At 41.0% G+C, this 24,457-nt stretch overlaps 1 protein-coding gene across 1 annotated transcript in view; it reads right to left on the reverse strand.

Moving 5' to 3' along the window:
* Positions 1–24,457, reverse strand: part of LOC132815933 (ATP-dependent translocase ABCB1-like) — an 80,890-nt gene that overhangs the window by 38,889 nt on the left and 17,544 nt on the right. Inside the window, 5 exon segments of the mRNA XM_060825305.1 lie at positions 6,669–6,830; positions 11,011–11,181; positions 12,935–13,138; positions 18,483–18,608; positions 20,974–21,084. Of these exon segments, the coding sequence (XP_060681288.1) occupies positions 6,669–6,830; positions 11,011–11,181; positions 12,935–13,138; positions 18,483–18,608; positions 20,974–21,084 (774 nt within the window).

Consider the following 24,457-nt stretch of genomic DNA (forward strand, 5'->3'; position numbering starts at 1 on the left):
TTAGCAAAATACTCTTTTATATCTATAATCTGTTTTCTGTTAGCTAACAATTGGTGACCCATGCTAATATATTACCTACTACACCATAAGCCTTTATTCTCCTTAGTAACCTTTGATATGATATCTTATCAAATGCTTTATGAAATTCTACATACAGTACATCCACTAGTACTCTTTTATCCAGTGCATGTGTTATTTCTTCAAAGAACTCTATTAAATTGATTAAACATGATTTCCTTTTCACAAAGCCTTGTTGACTCTACCTAATTACCTAAAAAGCCTCTAATTGCCCTGCCATAAATATTTAGACATGGGCTTGAACATTTTCTCTATGAGGGCTGTAAAGCTAAATGACATGTTGTTTACTGTTTTTGATTAAAGTAGCTGCATTTTCTATCATACAACTTGAAAGAATTAGAACCAATGCATCACCTGACTCTCTAGCCGCAATTGTTTTGTTTTAAGATCCCAGGATAAAGTCCATCAGAATCTTGGGACTAGCCAAAACACAGCTCCAACAGTTTGCTCAGTTTCATTTCCCAGATGATTATAATCATCTTTAGTTCCTCCCTACTCCCATTTCCTGAATTAACAATATTTTGGGGATATTACTTATATTCTTTACAGTTAAAACAATGCAAATGGTTAAATCTCTGTGCCCTTTCCTTATTTTCCATTATTAATTCCTCAGACTCACTTTTGACAGGACCAATGTTCACTTTGTTAATTCCTCTTATTTTTAACAATTTTTAGAAACTCTTACTATCAATCTAGCCTTCTCTCATACTTGAATCTTTCACTTTTTATTTATTTTTCAATTTTTTTTTGTTTGCTTTATATACTCTCTGCAATCTTTTGACCTGTCACCCATCTTTTCAAAATTGCCTGTTTCTTCTTTAAGTTTGATATTATCTTTAACTTTAACAATGAATAGTGGGTCCACCCCTTTGATTTTTTTCTTTCTTTTTGGAATGCATCTATCCTGACTATAGGTAATTCTCATATAACGCCATGGTTGCATTCTTGTGCCACTCTGCATTATAGAAAAATTACACTTTAAAAACAGCACTTGAAGTGTTAGCAATGTAATTGTGTGATAGCCAACACATGCTTAAAATTAGTCAATTATGTTACAGCGAATTCACATTAGCAAAACATGTGTTATAGAAGAACAATCTGTATTCTAAAAGTTATCTTTAATCTTCTGCCACTGCATCTCTAGTGACTTAACCTCCAATCTAATTTGTCAGCTCATTTTAACCAGATCTGCTTTCATGCCCTTAAGTTTAGAATCATAGTCTTGGACATTATCCTCTTCCTCAAATTGAATGTAAAACTCAATCATATTATTACCACTGCAATTTCAGGGAATTCTCACTCTTTAGTTATTAGTTAATCCTATTTCATTGTATACGAGATTAATTTTGATTTCTGTGAATCAGGTTGCCAATTTGCCAGTATTTGGGGTGAATTGAGACTGTATCCATTAGGAACTGAGATAATTTTGCTGAAACATAATTTATTTAATTTGAATTCAAATAAAATAACACAGGACTGGAACATCACAAACCCATTTATATGTCCAATAATTATTTTTCTGCATCCTTTTCCAATATATGTACACTTTAATTTTCACCATCAGCAGGAAAATTTGATGTAAGATAATTATGTAATATCTGTGTCACACTTTGACTTTTCACAATCAGATTTCCCCTTCATTTTGTCAAAGTTTGTTATCTCCTTTTAAATATTTGACCTTTTATAAATCTTGACTATTTATCGGATAGTACATTTAAATGTTGACTCTAATCTCCTAATTTCTAATCCCTCTTCTTATTGCCATCCAGACTTTCTCTACTACTTATTTTGTGTTGATACCACGAGTATTAATTTAACAAAAAGAGTAATAGTAGTCCATACAGCATCTTTGCCCTCCTCTGCCATTCGATACAACTGTGTCTGACCTTCAGCCTCAATTCTGTTTTATTGCCTGCTCCCCATATCCTTTGATTTCCTGGGAGATTAATAAAATTACCTTAATTAATTAATATCAGCCTTAAATATATTCAAAAAATGGAGCATTGACAACTTTCTAGAGTAGAGAATTCCAAAGGCATTTCCAGTGGGGGGTTTATTCCTCATCTCAGTCTGAAATGTTTGGCCCTTTTCCTAAGACTATCCTCCATGGTCTAGATTGTTTTGTCTGGCTGATCAATCTCTCCGGGATTAATCTTTTTTTTTGGCTAAGGGTGACTTGCCCTGTTCGGATCGAGTGATCCTCGCCACAAGGTCAAGTATGTCTTCTCATCAAATCTTTTCAAACTCGCTGCATTAATTGGTGATTCAACCTTCGTAGTAAGTTTCACTTCATACTTCCATCCCATCAGATCATGCACCATTCTTAGAGAAACTTGGCACTTTACTTGGGAAAAACACACAAGGTGCAGCAAGATAATCTTGACATTGAGATGAGCCTTGCTGAACCTCTCACCCAGTTCTACCACTGGTGGCACAGCAGTTAGCACTGCTGCCTCACAGCACCAGAGACCCGGGTTCAATTCCCGCCTCAGGCAACTGACTGTGTGGCATTTGCACATTCTCCCCGTGTTTGCGTGGGTTTCCTCCGAGTGCTCCGGCTTCCTCCCACAGTCCAAAAATGTGCAGTTTAGGTGAATTGGCCATGCTAAATTGCCCATAGTGTTAGGTGTAGGGGGGTGGGTCAGTGTGGACTTGTTGGGCCGAAGGGCCTGTTTCCACGTTGTAAGTAATCTAACCTCCTGATAGCACATGTCATTCAGAGCCTAACAAGATTCCACGCTCACTGTCTTCTATCTAAAGCCCATTCAAAATCTTACATATTTTACTGCAATCATGTCTACAGAGAGTTTCACTCAGCGAAACATCATTGGACAACCCTTTCATTTCAACAATTAATCTTGTGAACCTCTGTTATACAGCCTCCAAGTCAAGTATAACCTTCCTTCGGTATGATGGCCAAATTTGTGCCCAATATTCTGGGTGTGGTGTCAGGAAAGGTCCAGACAATTGTTACAAAAATTCTTCATTCTTGGCATTTAGAAGCTTTTTAAATCATTTGCCTTCCTAATTGCTTGTAACATCTGCATGCTAAATTTCTGTGTTTCTTGTATGACTATTCTCAAAGTCCCTCTGAATATCAATGTTTACAAGTTTCACACCTTGTAAAAACTATTCCATTTTCCTATTCTTATTACAGAAATGAATAGTCTCACACCATCCCTCCTTCTCCTCAATATGCCATTTTTTTTCTCACTCAGTCAACTTGCCTGTTTCCCTGTGCAGCCTCCTTGTGATCTCCTTACAGATTATACTCCCATTGAAATAGGGATGAGAAGGAATTAATATTAGTGGGGTTAAAGTTAAAGTATATGCATGTCTTGAAATAAGTGCTGGGGTTATGCTTGATTTCTTCCTGGGCATGATAGGATAGTTGACTGAGCGTGGTTTTGGGCATGTTAGCTCACAGCCCTTACAAGCTTAGTATTCAGTACCAAAAGGAGCTAAGGGAACCTGACATCCATACAAGATGATTGAATCACAATGGAAATCAGTAGACTCAAGGCTGAACATTGAGATAACATCAGTTTGTATGATGTTGAGGACTGTAAATATATACTGTAAACCTTATTCGTAAGAAGTTCTTTCGGAAATTGAAATCATCCTTGAATAATCTCGAATGAAATATTTGCTTCCTGACTCACACTACTTGAGAGGAGTTATTTTTCTCTGTAAACTTTGCTACACTGCTTGCTATCTCTTCAATGAACGTATTAAGATAGATATTAAATAATTAATATCTCAGCACTCACCTACGACATGCAGCTTGCTGACTTGAAATGTGCTCTTAATCCTTACTTTCTGCTTCCTTTCCATCAACCTATTCTCATTTATTAAAAAAAAAATTCTTTCATTGGACATGGGCATCACTGGCTGGGCCAGCATTTACACTATCACTAGTTTCCCTTGGGGAGGTGGTGATGAGCTCCCTTCTCTAGTTCAGTGCATTGCCAGAAAACATTAGTGTTTATTTTCATGAATTTTTAGACTTTCCTCAAAGCCTCATGTGCTGTAGGTAGACCCACATTGCAGTTAGGGAGGAAATTCTATTCAGTACCATTTATACTAATATCTCATAGCCAATTCCACGATTACTGCCTTGAGTTGGGATATCCTTAGGGTTCATATTAATATTGCACTCTCTGTTACAATGAAAACTGATTGATCTAAAAAACACACTTCAATGTATTTTTTAAGTTGGTGACTGGAATATGAATGTTGCTGTTAAAAACAGCATTAATTGCTTCTTCCTAATTGTTTGTGTGAAAGGAAGTTGAGCTGTCTCCTTAACCTATAGCTGTCATTTTCTTTTTCATTATCCATATATATGAGATGTGGGCGTTGCTGGGAAGAGCACCATTTGTTTTCCATCCATAGTTTGCCTTGAATTAAACTTTGGCAAGAGCTTTTCCCACAATGCTGCTGGACAGGGAGTTCCAGGATTCTAAAATGCATTCTTATTTTGTACATTTACGTGTACTCCAAAAATTCACAATTGTCTTGATTCATGATGGATTTCTGGCAAGTGAATTTTCACAGTATTCCCAAAATGAGAAGCCTACAGTATTTGAAGCCATTATATTTCCTTGTAGAATTTATGTTCAGGAAAGGTGAGGGTTACAGCGACAAATCACTGATAATATGTGTGGGGTCACTGCAACTATATGACCTGTGCACATTCATTGGAAGCATCATGATAAATTCATGTTGCTGGTTATGCTACATGATAGTTGCATGCTGTCAATGTGACCCATGCATCAGCTGGGCGGTCAGGATCATGGGGAGTCTGTACCACTTAAAGAAAGCCTGAACTTCATAAGAGGAGGTGCATTGAGGCTTTGAGGAAAGTCTAAAGATTCATGAAAATAAACACTAATGTTTTCTGGCAATGCACTGAACTAGAGAGGGTGGAGAGAAAGATTGACCCCCTTGCATTCGTAGGTGACATGAAATCCTCCAGACAAATGCTCAGGAGGCAATGGGAAGAAGTAAGAATGCAAATGATAGCAAGGAAGGTTGTTCTAAGAGAATAGACGAAGTGGAGAAAAAGATATAAAAATATGATATGAGTTATTAAAGGGAACTTGTTCATTTTTAAATAATTTAACTGCTTCGTCCACTACTTAATTCACTACCCTGACATCAATCTCTATCAATCAGAAACCAACCCTTCCATTTATGCGCTCTGTGTCGCTATCACATACCTAGCCATGCCGCAAGGCATAAATCCACAGCTCTCAGCTCACACACACCAGCAACTACTCAGTATTGACATCTATAAGCAAGACTATCCTTGTCCTGCTTTTTGGCCACATTTGTAGCTAAAGCATCTGCCAAATTTTAGTTGACTCTTTTGTGAAGTGAAGATTATCTTAGCTGAAGTTGAGGAAACAGATTTGTTCTGTAAGAATGGTTGTCTAATATGGTATCCTGCATTGTTGTCCTCCTCCTTTTCCTCCCTCTTCCAGCAAACTGTCCTGGTCAGCATAACCTCTATTTATCCTCTCAGTGATGCACAATTCCCAAAGGAACCCCTAAAAGGCCATATATGGCTAGTGAAAATCTGTTCCAGTGCAAGCTTTGAAATGAATATAAAAGTATTTCAGCACAAGCCAGACCTTACACAGTAGACATTCAAAATGTAGTCCAGTGTAGGAAAGCTCATAAAGTACATTTAATTACATCAGCAGCCAAAAATAATTTGTATGTAGTTTATGACCCCTTCAGGACCATTCATTCCTGTCAAAGCTGTACTCAGCTGTGTGAAGTTAAAATGGGATTTTGCAGTTGAAAATGGCATCAAAGCAGTACTGTATGTTGGTTTATGTCCTGATCTGCCTGCTGTATATTCTGCCATTGGTTGTTAGGTGAGCATCAAAGTGCCTTCTGACACATTTCCTATCGTGTATATCACAGATTCTATTGTAATCCATTCAGTGGTTGTGTAGCACCAAACATTAGGCAGCACATGGTCCAAGTTATTCCTCACCACTCACTACAATGATGTGGTATGGTCTCCTCGGCCTGATTCATACCAATTTGATATCAAACATATGAATCACTATAGTTACGATATTACATATAACTTCTACTGAGGGGATAATATGCATATAAATCAGAACAAGTTAATCTTGTAGATGCAACTCACACTGTAGTGTTAACATATCTTATGACAAACAGTAATGATATTGTAACTTCACAGTATTGTCCCAACTGACTCATACAATAGCCTGGTTTACTACAATTAATACAGCCACAAAACTCAACATTAAAATGAAATCAAATTTGATAATTTAGTTACTTTAATCAAAATATAATAACATAAATAACATATAATTAAAGAAATTAAATATAAATAATATGATGTCAGAAGGGGAAAAGTGGAAAAAAATTAATAAAATCTTCAGTCTTCCTTCATGCATCATGCAAACTATTTGCTCACAACACATTTGTTTCTTGGAAAAATGTTCTGTAGACTCTTCTATTGTTATTAAGATAAGATTGCATTTATGTGTTCCAATTACATCCATTCTGTTTCATTTTGAAATATCCCCCAGTAGAGAATAAGGTACCTGTGCCAATACAAGTGAATGGTAAACTCCTTGTTGCTGCATCAATTCTGCATGTGTCCCCTGTTCCACTAAAACGCCATTCTGAAAGCTTGCTATCATGTCTGCAGTCCTGATTGTGGACAGGCGATGAGCAATCAAGATTGTAGTACGACCTTTACTTGCCTGCGGAAATTAAAGAAGGACCTCTGGTGACAAGCGTTATCAGTTACTTATATAAGAATTTATGATTTGATATTAAAAACAACTTGGACAAGCAAAACAGGCACTCAGGTCATTTTGTTCAGGCGATTTCTCCAGGGTTAGGTGCTTGAATCTCAGTTGGCTGGACAGCTGGTTTGCAATGCAGAGTGATGCCAACATCACCAGTTCAATTCCTGCACCAGCTTAACTTACTATGAAGGACTCTCCTTCTCAAATATTCCCCTTACACAAGGCATGGTGACCATCAAGTTAAACTATCATCTGTCATCTCTTTCTGATGACAGAACAACCCTATGGTCTGAAACAATTATGGTGATTTTTACCCCTCAAGGTAGATTTAGACAACTCCCCATATCTACAGATGCACAGGCATGCAGGTCATTATCTGGGGCTTTCTTTTTCCTGGAATAGGCCACTAACTTAAAGTCAGAGGCTATAGCTTGAGAAGTGCCACTCTGCACCAAGAGCATCACCATGACTGACCAAGAGACTCATCTGCTCTTGCTGCCTGCTACATCTGTGTTGTAAAAAATTGCAAGTTGACAGGCAACTGATTTGGTGACTTATGAAAACACTTTCAAGGCAATCAAGACCTACAAGGCAATTTAAACCTAAAGCCTCCGTCTCAAAGACAGGAATGCTACCCTGGGTGCCAGAAGACCTCCAGAGTAACTGGGGCAAAAGAAGATACTTCTGATTCTATACCAACCATATCTTGAGAGCACATAAAAAGCATCGGAAATGAATTCTCATGGGAGTTCCATGATTGCCATGTACTGGCAAAAGCATCATGAAGTGAAACTCTGTAAGTCAGTCACTTTCTGCCATTCTCAGATAATTTCATTGCAAGGAATTAAAGGGAGGGAAATGGTGGAAACAGTATATGGAAGTTACACTGTGAGAAGATAGGACAATCTCAAATGATCAGTTGATATTTCCCTGTCTTTATTTTGATATGATTTGGAGATTCCGGTGTTGGACTGGAGTGTACAAAGTTAAAAATCACACAACACCAGGTTATAGTCCAACAGGTTTAATTGGAAACACACTCGCTTTCAGAGCGACGCTCCTTCATCAGGTGGTAGCGGAGGACTCAATCCTAACACACAGAATTTATAGCAAAAATTTACAGTGTGATGTAATTGAAATTATACATTGAAAAATTGATTGTCTATTAAACCTTTCATCTGTTAGAATACCGTGATAGTTTCACTTCTTTCATGTGTAAATCACAAAACCTTTTTTTAAAAAGTTGCATTCTCGGGTTAGCTGTTAACAATGGTGATAGCTAGACAATATGTTGAAGGTGTTAGCCCCCTGTGTGCTCTGCCTATGCCATGATGTTTAGATTGATTCTAATCTAAAAAGTGAGATAACAAAGATTTACATGAATTCATGCAGTTTTTGAGCAAAGTACAATGTAACTCTGCAAGTACAAATTCACCCCACAAAATATATGTGTGCATGTGGGTCTTTGTCTGTCTGTGTCTGTCTGTCTCTCTGGGTTGGAGCTTGTGAGTGTGAGAAAGTGTACGTGTGTATGTAGTGAGCATAGAGTCTTAAGTCTGTGAGGGGGTGCATGTGTTAGTGTGGGAGCATGTGTGTCTGTAAGATGTGTGTGGACGTCTGTGTGCACGACTGTGTATATGTGTGTCCGTGTGTATGTGCGTACAGGAGTACCTGTGTGTGTGTGTGTGTGTGTGTGTGTGCAGGAGTGTCTGTGTGTGTGTATAGTGCAATGGTGGTCACCTGTAATGTGACGTGAACCCAAGGTCCCGGTTGAGGCCCTCCCTATGGGTACTGAACTTAGCTATCAGCCTCTGCTCGGCCACTTGTCTCTGCTGCCTGTCTCGAAGTCTGCCTTGGAGGATGGTCACCTGAAGGTTCGAGGTTCGAGGTTCGAATGTCCTGGGCCACTGAAGTGTTCCCCAACTGGGAGGGAACTCTCCTGTCTGTTGATTGTTGTGCGGTGCCCATTCATCCGTCGTCATAGCCTTTGCTCGGTTTCTCCAATGTACCATGCCTCAGGGCATCCTGCAAAGTTTAAGATAGACAACGTTGGCTGAGTCACATGAGTGCCTGCCACGTACAAGGTGGGAGGTGTCCCCATGCATAATGGTGGTATATATGTCCACAATCTGACACGTCTTGCAGCGTCCACCGTGACAGGGTTGTATGGAGTTGTCCTGAGAGCTAGGCAGCTTGCTACAAACAACGATCTGTTTGAGGTTTGGCGGTTGTTTAAAGGCAGGTAGTGGAGGTGTGGGGAAGGTCTTGGTGAGGTGCTCATCCTCATTGATAATGTGTTGCAGGTCACGAAGAATATGGCGTAATTTTTCAGCTCCTGGGAAATACTGAACAACGAAGGATACCCTGTCATTGCAGCGTGAGTCTGTCTCCTGAGGAGGTCATTACGGTTCCTTGCTGTGGCATGTCGGAACTGGCGGTCAATGAGTTGGGCATCATACCCCGTTCTTGTGAGGGCATCTCTGAGTACTTCCAGGTGTCTGTCACGTTCCTCCTCATCTGAGCAGATCTGGTGTACGCGTAGGGCTTGTCCATAGGGGATATCTGTTTTAATATGTTTTGGTTGGAAGCTGGAGAAGTGTAGCATTTTGAGGTTGTCTTGGGGTTTGCAGTAGAGTGTGGTGCTGAGATGACCATCCTTGATGGAGATTCTTGTGTCCAAGAATGAGACAGATAGTCGAGAGTAGTCCATAGTGAGTTTGATGGTGGGATGAAACTTGTTGATGTCACTGTGTAATTTTATAAGTGACTCCTCGCCATGGGTCCAGAGGAGGAAAATGTCATCAATGTACCTGGTGTACAATGTTGGTTGGAGATCCTGCATAGAGAAGAAGTCTTGTTCAAAGCTGTGCATAAAAATGTTGGCATATTGGGGTGCCAATTTGGTCCTCATGGCTGTTCCATGTGTCTGGATGAAGAACTGGTTGTCAAAGGTGAAGATGTTATGATCGAGGATAAAGTGGATGAGTTATAGGATGGTGTTTGGAGATTGGCAGTTGTTGGTGTTGAGTACTGAGGCTGTTGCCATGATGCCATCATTGTGGGGGATGCTGGTGTAGAGTGCGGAAATGTCCATGGTGACGAGGAATGTTCCCGGTTCAACTGGTCCGTGGGTACCCATAGGGAGGGCCTCAACTGGGACCTTGGGTTCATGTCACATTACAGGTGGCCACGATTGCACTATACACAAACACAGACAGTCCTACGCACAGACACTCTCACACACACATACAGGTACTCCTATACACACATACACATGGACACACATATACACAGACGCGCACACAGACACCCGCACATGCCCTTATAGACACACACACACTCACACATGCACCCCCTCACAGACTTAAGACACTCTACACTCACTACACACACACACACTTTCTCACACTCACAAGCTCCAACCCAGACAGACACACACACAGACAGACAAAGACCCACGTGCACACATATATTTTGTGGGGTGAATTTGTACTTGCACGGTTACATTGTACTTTGCTCAAAAACTGCATGAATTCATGTAAAACTCCGTTATCTCACTTTTTAGATTAGAATCAATCTAAACATCATGGCATAGACAGAGAAAACGGGGGCCAACACCTTCAACATATTGTCTAGCTATCACCATTGTTAACAGCTAACCTGAGAATGCAACTTGTCAAAAAAAAGGTTTTGTGATTTACACATGAAAGAAGTGAAACTATCATTATATTCTAACAGATGAAAGGCTTAACAGACAATCGATTTTTCAATGTATAATTTCAATTACATCACACTGTAAATTTTTGCTATAAATTCTGTGTGTTAGGATTGAGTCCTCCACTACCACCTGATGAAGGAGCGTCGCTCTGAAAGCTAGTGTGCTTCCAATTAAACCTGTTGGACTATAACCTGGTGTTGTGTGATTTTTAACTTTATTTTGATATTTTGTCTTGTGTTTTCACAATGTTTACAGAGTAATCGTTCAGTTGTTTCCAGCACAACATTAAAGATTTACAAGAACTACTTATTGCAAAGTGGACATTACTCACCATTTAATCTGCAGGTGCATAATCACAATTTTCTTGTTACTTTTGCTTAACAGAAATGTTTAGGAACTAAAGTCGACATGTACCTTATCCAATGCTGCTTGAACCACGGCTTCACTCTCTGTGTCCAGGGCTGAAGTGGCTTCATCTAACAAAAGAATCTTAGGATTACGCACCAGAGCCCGGGCAATTGCAATTCTTTGTTTCTGTCCTCCACTCAGTTGTGTGCCCCTCTGTCCGACAAGAGTGTCAAATTTCTGCAATACAACGCAAAATATTAATCATAGACAGTCTTCACTGTCCAGAAATTCAATCAGGAAACTTTGTTTCAGACAGTTAGCTCTTGAAAGACGGTAGTGCCATTGAGGCACCACTGCTGAAAAGTAATAATACGTTGTGGTAACTGCTTGGACATGTGATCAGTCCACAAAGGAATTTCATCTAGATTCTTCAATTCAGGCACATTGTCACGAGTGGTTGTGCTAAACAGACACTATGCATTTCCCAACAGGGAGGACAAACAATCCCATAGTTATATTTGTGCCCTTGTGGTGCATTGAGTGATTCTGACTGAGCAAAGGTCAAAAAGAAAGGGGAAAAGGTCTAGCTCAAAAAGGTCTTATTCTTTCTTTTTCCTCTTTGTCTACGTCTGTCTCTGTCTCAAACACTTTATTGTTTCCTTGCTGTGAAATAACACCTACACTAGCTCTTGCATTGGTTACATCACCCACCTCCATGTTTTCCAAGGCAAAGTTTTTCTGTTGGAAAGAAGTAATGGGGACAGTTCATGATCTTGTTTACAGGGTTTTAAATTAGCCAATTAATTCAGTTTGAAAATACATGATCATGGCTCCATCGATGGACACCTCCTGCAGATCAGCAGTTCATATAGCTCAGACATGAGGCAATCACTAAACAATGGACCGGCTGTGGCTCCAGCACTGGTGTGGTTGTGGTGCCCAGTAGGTGGAAGGGTAAGAACTTACAACAGAGAGCAGGAACTTTATCCGAAGCTAGTAGGTGTGACAGGAGCTGTCTCAATGCAATGAAACATGGGATATTTTTGGAACTCCAGTTACCTGACAGTAGCTCTTGTTAAGGAAAATTCTGATGGATGGCAGATTTTGCCCAGTTTGGGCTTTATTTCTATCATCAGGTACACAAGGATATATGCAAGGCCAAGATTTCACTGATGCTTTCTTGCATCTTACACAAAAAGCTTAAATTTATTTAGTTTGTCAGTGGAGGAGTTTCCCACTATTCAAGTCCTGAAAACAGTCCCAGTTCTTGTTTCTCACCCCTGTCAGGAAAATGCAGCCCCATAAATCTTGCAACACATGAACTACATTGACTTAGTTCTTGGATACTAAAGCTTGCAAGTTTCACTCATTTGAAATATGTACTGAATCTCATCCTGCAAGTAGGCTTTTCTTATTAGTACAGACTTTGGTCAGAAAAACTCCAATTTGATTTACTTTCAAATATCATATTGGATATTCTGACTGTGTTATCTAGTTAAAATAAACTCATATTGATCAACTTGCTTCTCTCTTTACCTTTCAACTAAGGACCTTATCACTGGTTGTGCTGTATCAGAGACATTGGCTTTATGTCGAAAGTGTGGTGCTGGAAAAGCACAGCAGGTCAGGCAGCATCCGAGGAGCAGGAGAATCATTCCTGAGCTCATTTCTGATGAAGGGCTTGCGCCCGAAACGCCAATTCTCCTGCTCCTCAGATGCTGCCTGACTTACTGTGCTTTTCCAGCACCATACCCTCAACTCTGCTCTCCAGCATCTGCAGTCCTCACTTAGTCCACACTGGCTTTATGGAAAAGTAACTGGCAAACCGATGCATTGTCACTGGTATGGCCATCATGCCAGATGCAATGTAGCAGCAATTGGTTTTGCTGTCTTTAGTGCAATTTCATTATAAACACAGAACAATCAAAAATTTATCAGCTATGCTTTGATGAGGAGATCACCCCTTTGAAGGCTGAAACATCTCACGTACATCAGGAAGTTTCATGACAAAATCGTAGGCGTTTGCTTCTTTTGTAGCCATCTCAATTTCTGCGTCTGTAACGTCATCACGTCCAAATCGTATGTTTTCAGCGATGGTTGTAGCAAAAAGTACAGGCTCTTGGCTGACCACACCAATGAACTTGCGAAAATGCCTGATATTTAGTGACCGTATATCATGGCCATCAACTGTAATCTGGCGATAGAAAAGATATTGCACCAAGTAATTTTTCCGCATTGTAATATAAAATAAATTACATATTCCTCCAACAGAATTGCTTATCACTTTGATCACTTTGGGTAAAGTAATGTTTGATTCGAAAACAACCTGACAATGTGAATCATGACTCAGAAGATTGGCTGCTACTTAAGTATCAATGTAGATCTAAGTTAATCAGCATTAAGTTAACTGCAATGATATTCATTAATTAAGCTTGTTCCTGCACTATACTGTTCTTCGTTCTACTATTCCATTGGGACACTGAACTATATCATTTTTGGAACAAATCCCAAGGATGCAAGATCATTTATAAGATGCACAGACTTTAAAGGAAAAGAGGTTGATGAAGGCAACACCTTGATCATTCTCACACTGTGGCAATGGAGTATGTCCCTGTTGTATTACCTCCCAGAAAAGGCCAGGTGCTTTCCCATCCTCATGGGTCAGGGTGAGGGGGAGCTAAATCCTGATAACAAGTTGGCAGTGCAATTTTTATGTCCATCGCAATACCCTTCTCGTGAGAGCTGATTGCTTGGCTGTATTCACAGGAATCAAAACATTCCAGTTGACCCTGTCCCACCCAAACCAGTTTAACGTCTCTGGGTAAGACTCAGCCAAGAGCAACTGAAGTGGAATATCAGCTACTGACAGAGTATATTGCAGCGCTGATGAAAGAACTCGAGGACCTTAGGCTCATCCGAGAGAACAAGATCTTTCTGGACAAGACCTTCAGCGAGGTTATCACACCGACCATACCAGAAGAGAGCAGAAGAGAGCAGACGATGAGGAAGGCAGAGAGGAGACAGGTGCAAGAGACCCCGGGAGAAGTACCTGTCAGGAACAAGTTGAAGCTTTTGGAAACAGTAGATACAGATGACACTGCCAGTCCGTGAGGCGGCCAGGTCTGTCAATCAAAAATTGGCATGGAGGCAGAGCGGAAGAGTTGGACATCGCACAGAGCCGTGATAATAGGGGACTCCATAGTGAGAGGAACTGACCGGGGTTTTTGTGGCAGCAGACAGGATTTAAGGATGGTGTGTTGCCTTCCTGGTACCAGGGTTAAAGACATCACAGACAGAGTGCAGGAAGTCCTCAAGGACGAAGGTGAAGAGCCAGAGGTGGTGGTATATGTCGGCACAAATGATGTCGGGAAGAAGAGGAGGAACATACTACAGCGGGACTTCGGAGAACTAGGAAGAAGGCTGAAAAGCAGGACGTCCAGGGTGGTTATCTCTGGTTTGCTTCCAGTTCCTCAGGCCAGAAACAGGGAGATAATAGACTTAAACGTGTGGGTGGGGAACTGGTGCAGGAAGCAAGGATTTAGATTCTTGGATCACTGGGGTATGTTTTGTGGTAAGCATAAATTATACAAGAGAGATGGTTTGCACCCTAATAGGTTGGGTACCAGCATTCTGGCAGGTAGGTTTGCTACTGTAACACAGCTACGTTTAACCTAAGTTGCGGGGTGGGGGCGGGGTGGGGGGGGGGGTGATGTGAGCAAGGGGACTAACTGGATGTTTAAGAAGGAAATTGAAGGGAATGTTAAAACAAGGGAAGTCAAGAAAGACAACTGTATCAATGAGGCAGAAAACTCAAAAAGGGATCATGCCATAAGGTTGAGTGATATAGGAATTGATGGGAAGGGTGAGGACAGTAACAAATTAAAAATACTATATATGAATGCATGAAGCATTAGAAATAAGATGGATGAGCTTGAGTCTCTTTTGGAAATTGGCAGATACGATATTGTGGGGATAACTGAGACATGGCTTCAAGTGGACAGGGCCTGGGAAGTGAATATTCAAGGCTACATGTGCTATCGTAAGAACAGACTGATGGGCAGAGGGGGTGGGGTGGCCATGTTGGTAAGGGATGATATTCAGTCCCTTGCGTGGGGGGACCTAGAATCAGGGGATGTAGAGTCAATGTGGATAGAGCTGAGAAATTCTAAGGGTAAAAAGACCCTCTTGGGAATTATCTACAGGCCCCCAAACAGTAGTCTGGATGTCGCATGTAAGTTGAATCATGAGCTGAAATTGGCCTGTCGCAAAGATGTTACTACAGTTGTTATGGGGGATTTCAACATGCAGGTAGAGTGGGAAAATCAGGATGGTATTGGACCTCAAGAAAGAGACTTTGTGGAGTGCCTCCGAGATGGATTCTTAGAGTAGCTGGTGCTGGAGCCTACCAGGGAGAAGGCAATTCTGGATCTGGTATTGTACAACGAACCAGAATTGATCAGGGACCTCGAAGTGAAGGAGCCATTGGGAAATAGTGACCATAATACAATAAGCTTCAATCTGCAATTTGAGAGGGATGACAGTGGAGGAACAATGGCAAATCTTTCTGTGTATAATGCAGAAGATGCAGGATCAGTTCATTCCAAAAAGGAAGTAGGTTACTAGGAGGAGACATGGGTGGCCATGGCTGATGAGGGAAGTTAAGAAACATATAAAGTTAAAAGAGAAAAAGTATAACATAGCAAAGATAAGTGGGAAAACAGAGGACTGGGAAGCTTTTAAAGAACAGAGGATTACTAAGAAGGAAATACGCACAGAAAAAAATGAGGTACGAAGGTAAACTGGCCAAAATATAAAGGAAGATAGTAAAAGCTTTTTTAGGTATGTGAAAGGCAAAAAAATGGTTAAGGCTAAAATTGGGCCCTTGAAGACAGAAACAAGGGAATATATTACAGGGACCAAAGAAATGGCAGAAGAATTGAATTGGTACTTCAGATCTGTGTTCACTGGGGAAGACACAAGCAATCTCCCTGAGGTAACAGTGGCTGAAGGACCTGAACTTAAGGGAATTTAAATTTGCCAGGAATTGGTGTTGGAGAGACTGTTAGGTCTGAAGGTTGATAAGTCCTCGGGGTCTGATGGTCGACATCCCAGGGTACTGAAGTAGGTGGCTCGAGAAATCGTGGATGCGTTGGTGATTATTTTCCAGAGTTCGATAGATTCAGGATCAGTTCCTGTGGATTGGAGGGTGGCTAATGTTGTACCACTTTTTAAGACAGGTGGGAGAGAGAAAGCAGGAAATTATAGACCAGTTAGTCTGACCTCAGTGATGGGAAAGATGCTGGAGTCTATTATAAAGGATGAAATTATGACACATCTGGATAGTAGTAACAGGATAGGCCAGAGTCAGCATGGATTTATGAAGGGGAAATCATGTTTGACTAATCTTCTGGAATTTTTTGAGGATGTAACTCTGAAGATGGACGAGAGAGATCCAGTAGATGTAGCGTACCTAGACTTTCAGAAAGATTTTGATAAAGTCCCACATAGGAGGTTAGTGAGCAAAATTAGGGTGCATTGTATTGGGGGCAAAATACTAACTTGGATTGAAAGTTGGTTGGCTGATAGGAAACAAAGAGTAGTGATAAAGGGCTCAATTTCGGAGTGGCAGGCAGTGACCAGTGGGGTACCGCAGGGATCAGTGCTGGGACCGCAGCTTTTTACAATATATATTAATGATATAGAAGATAGTATTAGTAATAACATTAGCACATTTGCTGATAATACTAAGCTGGGTGGCAGGGTGAAATGTGAGGAGGAGTGTTAGGAGATTACAGGGTGATCTGGACAAGTTAGGTGAGTGGGCAGATGCATGGCAGATGCAGTTTAATGTAGATAATATGGTTATCCACTTTGATGGCAAGAACAGGAAGGCAGATTACTATCTAAATGGAATCAATTTAGGTAAAGGGGCAGTACAAAGAGATCTGGGTGTTCTTGTACACCAGTCAATGAAGGTAAGCATGCAGGTACAGCAGGTAGTGAAGAAGGCTAATAGCATGCTGGCCTTCATAACAAGAAGGATTGAGTATAGAAGCAAAGAGGTCCTTCTGCAGCTGTACAGGGCCCTGGTGAGACCACATCTGGAGTATTTTGTGCAGTTCTGGTCTCCAAATTTGAGGAAAGACATTCTGGCTATTGAGGGAGTGCAGCGTAGGTTCACGAGGTTAATTCCTGGAATGGAGGGACTACCTTACGCTGAAAGACTGGAGCGACTGGGCTTGTATACCCTTGAGTTTGGAAGACTAAGAGGGGATCTGATTGAGACATATAAGATTATTAAAGGATTGGACAGTCTGGAGGCAGGAAACATGTTTCCACTGTTGGGTGAGTGCCGACCCAGAGGACACAGCTTAAAAATACGGGGTAGACCATTTAGGACAGTGATGAGGAGAAACTTCTTCACCCAGAGAGTGGTGGCTGTGTGGAATGCTCTGCCCCAGAGGGCAGTGGAGGCCCAGTCTCTGGATTCATTTAAGAAAGAGTTGGATAGAGCTCTCAAGGATAGCGGAATCAAGGGTTATGGAGATAAGGTAGGAACAGGATACTGATTGAGGATGATCAGCCATGATCATATTGAATGGTGGTGCAGGCTTGAAGGGCAGAATGGCCTACTCCTGCACCTATTGTCGATTGACTATTGTCTATCACATGCTTTTGAATACTTTTGTGCACTGATGATAACAATTTTGGTCATGGGTCATACATGAGTCAAAATGGTGTGAAGAGTCAGTCAATCAGGTGTAATGGGGGTTTTCGCCTTCAGGTTGGTGTGGAAGCTGACCTGCTGCAATTAAAAATATGTTGGGACCAATGGTATGATTGTTGATGTAGGATGATTGAAAGCACGGGATTATACAATAGCACCTCCTCTGCTAATTTCTTTTTATTTGCTTTATTTACTCATGGGATGTGGGTATCAATGGTTGGGCCAACATTTATTGCCCATTAACTTGAGGAGGTGGTGGTGCACTGCCTGCTTGAATCACTGCAGTTCATACCCTGTAGGTGAACATATAATGCATTAGGAAGGGAATTCCAGGATTTGACCCAGCAGCAATGAAGGAATGACAGTATATTTCCAAGTCAAGATAGTGAGTGGCTTGGAAAGGAACTTGAAAATGGTGGTGTTCCAAAGTATCTGGTACTCTTGTCCTTGTTAATGGAGATGGTTGTAGATTCAGAAAGTATTGTCCAAGCATTTTTGAAGTGCATTTTGTTAGTGATATACACCTGCTGCTCCTGAGCATTACTGGTGGAGGGAATGAGAGTTTGTGGCTGTGATGCCAATCAAGTCTTGGCTGGTAGCAAGCTTCTTAAGTGTTTTTGGAGCTGCACTCATCCAGGCAAGTGAATATGAAATGTGACTAACCAAAGCCAGCAACATGAAGAGCAGTCGATCCTATACCTTTTACACAGTACATATAAGGCTCAAGCAACTACTTAGGACAACTGATTACTTTGTTAATCCATTTTAGGTTATTAACTATTTAGAGATCAGAGACTATCTAGTTTCTCACCGATCCTTCTTGGAGATCGTAGAATCTCTGTAGCAACTGAATGGTGGTACTTTTTCCACAGCCGCTGCTTCCCACCAGAGCTACTGTCTGTCCGCTGTTAATCTTCAACTGTAGGCCGTTTAAAATCTACAGAAACATTCAAAGCAATCAATTTCAGTGCTTTGCTGATGGACTAAAATGATTTAACATAGCATGAAGTTCAATTAAAAGCCACTGAAAACAAATATTCTAAAGCGCCCAGGTGTCCAGATGTTATGGCAACAGCTCATGTTCAGATTTTCTTTGAACATTCAAAGTGATGGAGGTAGAATGGAAATTTCAGGCTGTCTGTGGCATTTCCAGGATTGGACCATACCAAGGAATTAACAAAGCAGCAGAACTGCCATCTCAAGATCAATTTCTTGATGTAATAGTTGGTGTAAATGTTTTCAGTAGGGCTAAATTCAGTAAGGTATTTGTGTGGCATGTTTAAAGAATTTAGCCTTTATTTTCAACATCAAAAAGGGAAGCTCAAATTAGATCTGTTTCTGCAGATCTATACCAGACTTCTTAAGCTGAACCAATGAAAAATGGCTAGTGACAATCTACCTTCAGGTGATTGATAAATCTTTTTATAAAACTACAACAGGGGGGTGGCAGAGTGACTCAGTGGTTAACACTGTTGCCTCACAGTGCCAGGGACCCAAGTTTGATTCCCACCTCGGATGACTGTACATTCTCCCCATGTCTGCATGAGTGTCCTCCAGGTGCTTTGGTTTCTTTCCACAGTCCAAAGATATGCAGGTCAGGTCGATTCGGAATGTTAACTTGTCCTTAGTGTTCAGGGATGTGTAGACTAGGTGCATTAGTCAGGGAAATGTAGACTAGTTAGGGAATAGGTCTGGGTGGGTTACTTTTCAAAGGGTCAGTGTAAAAAGTAAAAAGTAGAAAGGAAGTGTTGGAGATGTACAGTCAGCATATATAAAGAGGCACATGTAAAGGGTTGAATGTTTTGGATCACCAGCTTCTTCCCTTTATAGACATTGCCTTACTTTTTATTTTGAACAATTATGTTTTAGTTTTTGATGACTGTACATGGATACAGTGAGATTCCTGAAAGACAGAAAATGCAAAGCTAACTTTAATGATCCAGTCCATTGCAACATTTGGATAAAGGAATTACGTGGCAGGCATGTTCCAGCTTCAAACATTGCTCTTTGCAACTGTTGAAATGGTAATGATTATGTTACGACTTGTTCATAGAAAGAGCCCAAATTCCCCAAGATGTTTGCTGTTCAATGACTGTGGCTCAATGGTTAGCACTGCAGCCTCACATTGCAAAGGACCCAGGTTTGAATCCAGCTTTGGGTGACTGTGTGGAGTTTGCACATTCTCCCAGGTCTGGCTGCATTTTTTCAAGGTGCTCTGGTTTCTTCGAACAGTCCAAAGATGTGCAGGTTAGGTGGATTGTGCAGGCTAAGTGGTTAACTGTGCAAAATGCAGGGATGGAGAGGGGACTTGGTGGGATGCTCTTTGGAGAATTGCTGCAGACACGATGGGCTAAATAATCTCTTTCTGTACAGTCGGGATTCTATGGCGTTTTCAGAGCAGCACTTGTGTGAACTGCATCACTCTAATGGCTAAATAGTCACTCTAATGGTTAAATTTGCGGAAAGAGAGAAGTCAAGTTAGTTGCATACTAACAGCTAAAAAAAATGTACATTTTAAAAAAGTAATTTTAGCAATCTTCTGGGTCCTGCTGTGTTATTTTTGTAAAACCAGTCTACAATTAGACATAAAACATTATGCTGTTTAGAATCATAGAATCGTAAAACCCTACAGTGTTGAAGCAGGCCATTTGACATATCAAGTCTGCACTGACCCTCTGAAGAGCATCCTACACAGACCCCAACCCCCACTTTTCCCAGTAACCTTACATTTCCCATGGCTAATCCATCTAAATTACACATCTCTGGATACTATGGGCAATTTACCATGACCCATGGTTCACTAATGCCCTTTAGGGAAGGAAAACTGTCATCCTTACCTAGCCTGGCCTACATGTGACTTGACCCACAGCAGTGTGGTTGACTTTGAACTGCTCGCTGGGTAATTAGGGATGGGTAATAAATGCTGGCCTAGTTAGAGGTACCCACATTCTGTAAGTTGAAAAAAAAGCACCTAAACTGGATATCTCTGTTTCACAAAAGTAGTTTCTCTTTCTACTAATGAAACAAGTGTTTTGCAGGTATCAGCTATTGCAATGATACCAAGATGGGGCAAGACAATAAGGCAAGCTGCAAGAGTTATCTCAGCCGGCATAGGGATCTAACTTGTGAAATTGGCATTTTAGTGCAGCACACTCTAACCAACAGAGCTCGCTGGTCCTTTCATAATTTATTTTAAATACAGAGAGACTTCAAATATTAGAAATCCATTAAAATCAGAAGTATTAAACACATTTTCTTATGCCCTGAGCTTTGTTGCAAATGTGAAAAAGAAATTCTGATACCTTTACATCTGGTCTTGATGGGTAATTAAAATGTACATTCTTAAATTCCACTGTTCCTTTAATTTGATCAGGCTTATATCCTTCTTCTGAGAAACCATCTATGGCAGATTTCTGAAAAAGAAAACCAAACCAAAGATACAACGTCTGAAGGGAGAGAATAAGTCTTAAAAATTATCATTAGTTTGAAACTAAACAACGTCTATTGGAAAGTAATCTCAACCCCATAAAACACAGGCTCTGGAAATGTAGATCACTAGCAGCAAAACATGTTAAACAGTCAGAAACTTTAGACATTTTCATTACAGTTTTTTAAAAAATATTAGTTTCATAGTTTTGCAACACTATTTCCACAACATCAACATTCTAAAATCAGTAAAATTTTTCAGTCTTTCCACCCTTTTATAAGCTTCGGTTTTTAAATTGAAGCTTATTTTCCTCTTGTCACTGCTTCAGTTCATATTTATTTTCAACCTTCCCTCATCAATGGTCTCCTTTACTGTGAATCTTGATCTTTTACTTCAAGGCCTTGGCCCTTTTTCACAAAATTATTGGAAAAGAGCTACTTTCCTTGATAGTTTTCTCACCCAGACAACTCTGTTAAACCTTTCTTTGGCCTCACACTGGCACTGACCAACAGGCAGCATAATTACTTCTCCACTTTATTTTCTGTTTGAAGTGCAATTCACATCTTTGCCTTTGACAATAATATCTTACTGCTCATATTTTGAACCTGACATTTTGATTTCAATGTTTCAAAAATATTTCACAAAAAACTATGCTTTGTTCTTGTCTAAATTAACGAACATCCTTGTTTTGATTTACGTCGGCATATCCAAGCAATATAAAGTAACCTTTGTTCCTACACTTTTCAGATTGCGCTTTAGTTAATCATTAATTACCTACAGGCAAATGATCAATGTTGCTGTGAAAAATTAAGCTTTAAAAGATGAAAATTATGCATTAGCTTCATTGTATAACAGGATTCTTAATGACCCAACTCTTCTTTGAGCTGTTTCATTTGCTAATGTTGATAGTATTGTCATGGTTTGGTTGCTGAACAAGGGATGCAGAAGCCTAGACAATAATGCACAGACCGAGGTTGAGAAATTTGTTGGTGCTTTACTTGTTTTCCATGCATAAAGCATTAGTATGGTAGATGTTATATGCAGGTGTCACAACAAAAGTGATCTTCGTACTAAATGGTAAAGACTATTGTGTAGGCACCTAGGGCTCCCATCTGAGAAAGATATCAGCCATACATTCTGTGGTCAGTATTATCAGCAGATAGGCAGTCAATCCAGCAATCCTTAAAGACCCTGCCGAAAAGACCAATTTTGGTGGTCCTCAAGCTTAATTCTTTGGACACTTACTTCAGTTGTACCTTTCCCAGCTACCATCAGTTCTGAAGAAGTGTCACTGGACTCGCAATGTGAACTGCTTTCTCTCTGCCGATGTTGTCAGACCTACTGAGTTCCCAGCAATTGCTCTCTTTATTCCTGTTATACCTCATGGTTTTGGGACAGAGTTGAGTGCTAACCGATTCCTCCCCTGTTCTGGATATTTGCAGTTATCCTTGTGACTTTTCTCTGAAGCACCACTGTTAATTCTGGATTTTCTACCATGTTCCATTTTCAAAATTTCATCATTTTGAGATCTGGAGCAGGCTTCTCCAGATGTAGGATTCCCTGTCTACCAATCAAAGAGTTGTTGGTGAGCCCATTCCTGCAGATCATAATGGCCCCCAAGCCAGTTATCACACTGAGCAAAGTTGATTGGCTGGAGATGGGACTTGTGCCCCTTACTTGGGAGAAAGGAGCACCTCAGAATGCTGTACTCCCAGCCAGCACTTCCAGGGATGGCAATGGTCACAAACAATCCCTAGAAACCAACTCCCTGAGTTGCGGACCAAGTAAGTGCAGAGGATTGTATAGGAAGGAAAGTCAAACCATGGGCAGGGGAATGGATTAAGGGATTGTGGAGAAGAGGGAAGGGTCATGAAGAGGAGACCACAGATGAGGCGAGGAGTCAAATCTCTGAGGGGTGCATCTGACTTACAACAGGGGCTCTTGAAGGACTAACATCCATTAGTGGCCGAGGTCCAAGCCGGATGACTTGCCGAGCTACCCTGCCCCTGAATTCCACATACCCCCTTCAAATTGAGGGTGGACAAGAAGTGACAATGAATTGGCCAGTTTTGAGGGTAGACAGAGCAGCAGGAAGGCCACCCAAGGATTTTGGACAGACCTCCCTCTCCCAGCCCCATCTACAAAGCCACTGACAGAAGACTGCAAAATTCTGCCCCTGGCTGGAAGTTAATCGCCATCTGATAAAGTATGTATTTAATCCTAACTTAAGTATCTCTACATTCTCTACTGTATTTCCACTGCTTCCCAGACTTGTCAAATTGACAAATTCACCATACTCCAACTATGGTTAAATCAGAACTTTGGTAATGCTCTTTCTCTCGTAGAATCCCTACAGTTTGGAAACAGGCCTTTTGCCCAACAAGTCCACACTGACCCTCTGAAGAGTAACCCACCCAAACCCATTCCTCTATTACTCCATATTTTCCCTGACTAATGCGCCTAGCCTACACACCCCTGAACACTATGGGCAATTAAGCATGGCCAATTCATCTAACCTGCCCATCTTTGGACTATGGGAGGAAACCGGAGCACCCGGAGGAAACCCACGCAGACACGGGGAGAATGCGCAAACTTCATACAGACAGTGGCCTGAGGCTGGAATCCAACCTGGGTCTCTGGCGCTGTGAGGCAGCAGTGCTGACCACTGATCCTCCATTCATTGGCACATTTTGGGCAGTTTTATCCACACTTGGTCCCTGTCAAAAACAGTCAGACTATTTGCGGGTCTGTACCTGAATGATGGAGGAGGAAGCTTTCCTGTAACTCCTGCCCATGGAGGAGACTGATGGAAGTAACATCTTGCCTCTGAAATTTCTGAATAATCAGAGAGGGCGAGCGGCATGGGATACTGGGTTTGCCAAAGAAAGGATTTTTAATTCAAGGGACTATCGCATGGGTTTGAATGTGACATCGGTTCTTGGATTTTCAATGTTGCAGCAACTCTAGAAATGCAGGGGAGCTCAGGGAAGATTGCACTTGGTTCACTCACTGTTAGCTGGGGTGAACAAGGGGGTATATGATCTGAGGTGTTACTGCGAAGTAAGCTTTCCCAAGGATGGGAGGAAGAGAATCAGCAAGCAAGCTATGTGTGAAAGTGACCAAGGAAGTCAGCATGAAGAATGCGGTCCCTTCCACTGAGACACAATGCAGGAAGAAGATTCCAGGCCTCAAGCGACCATCACAGTGGAGTATTATAACATTTACAGGTGTCAAGCCTCATGCTGTGACTTTCCCAGCATCCTTCTGCACAACAAGCTTCATAACAGCTCCATTTATTCCTAACTCCTCATATCCCAAGTCACCTGTCAATACTTAGACTAAGATTAGAGTAGTGCTGG

This window comes from Hemiscyllium ocellatum, chromosome 5, assembly GCF_020745735.1.
Source record: "Hemiscyllium ocellatum isolate sHemOce1 chromosome 5, sHemOce1.pat.X.cur, whole genome shotgun sequence".
Classification (NCBI taxonomy): Eukaryota; Metazoa; Chordata; class Chondrichthyes; order Orectolobiformes; family Hemiscylliidae; genus Hemiscyllium; species Hemiscyllium ocellatum.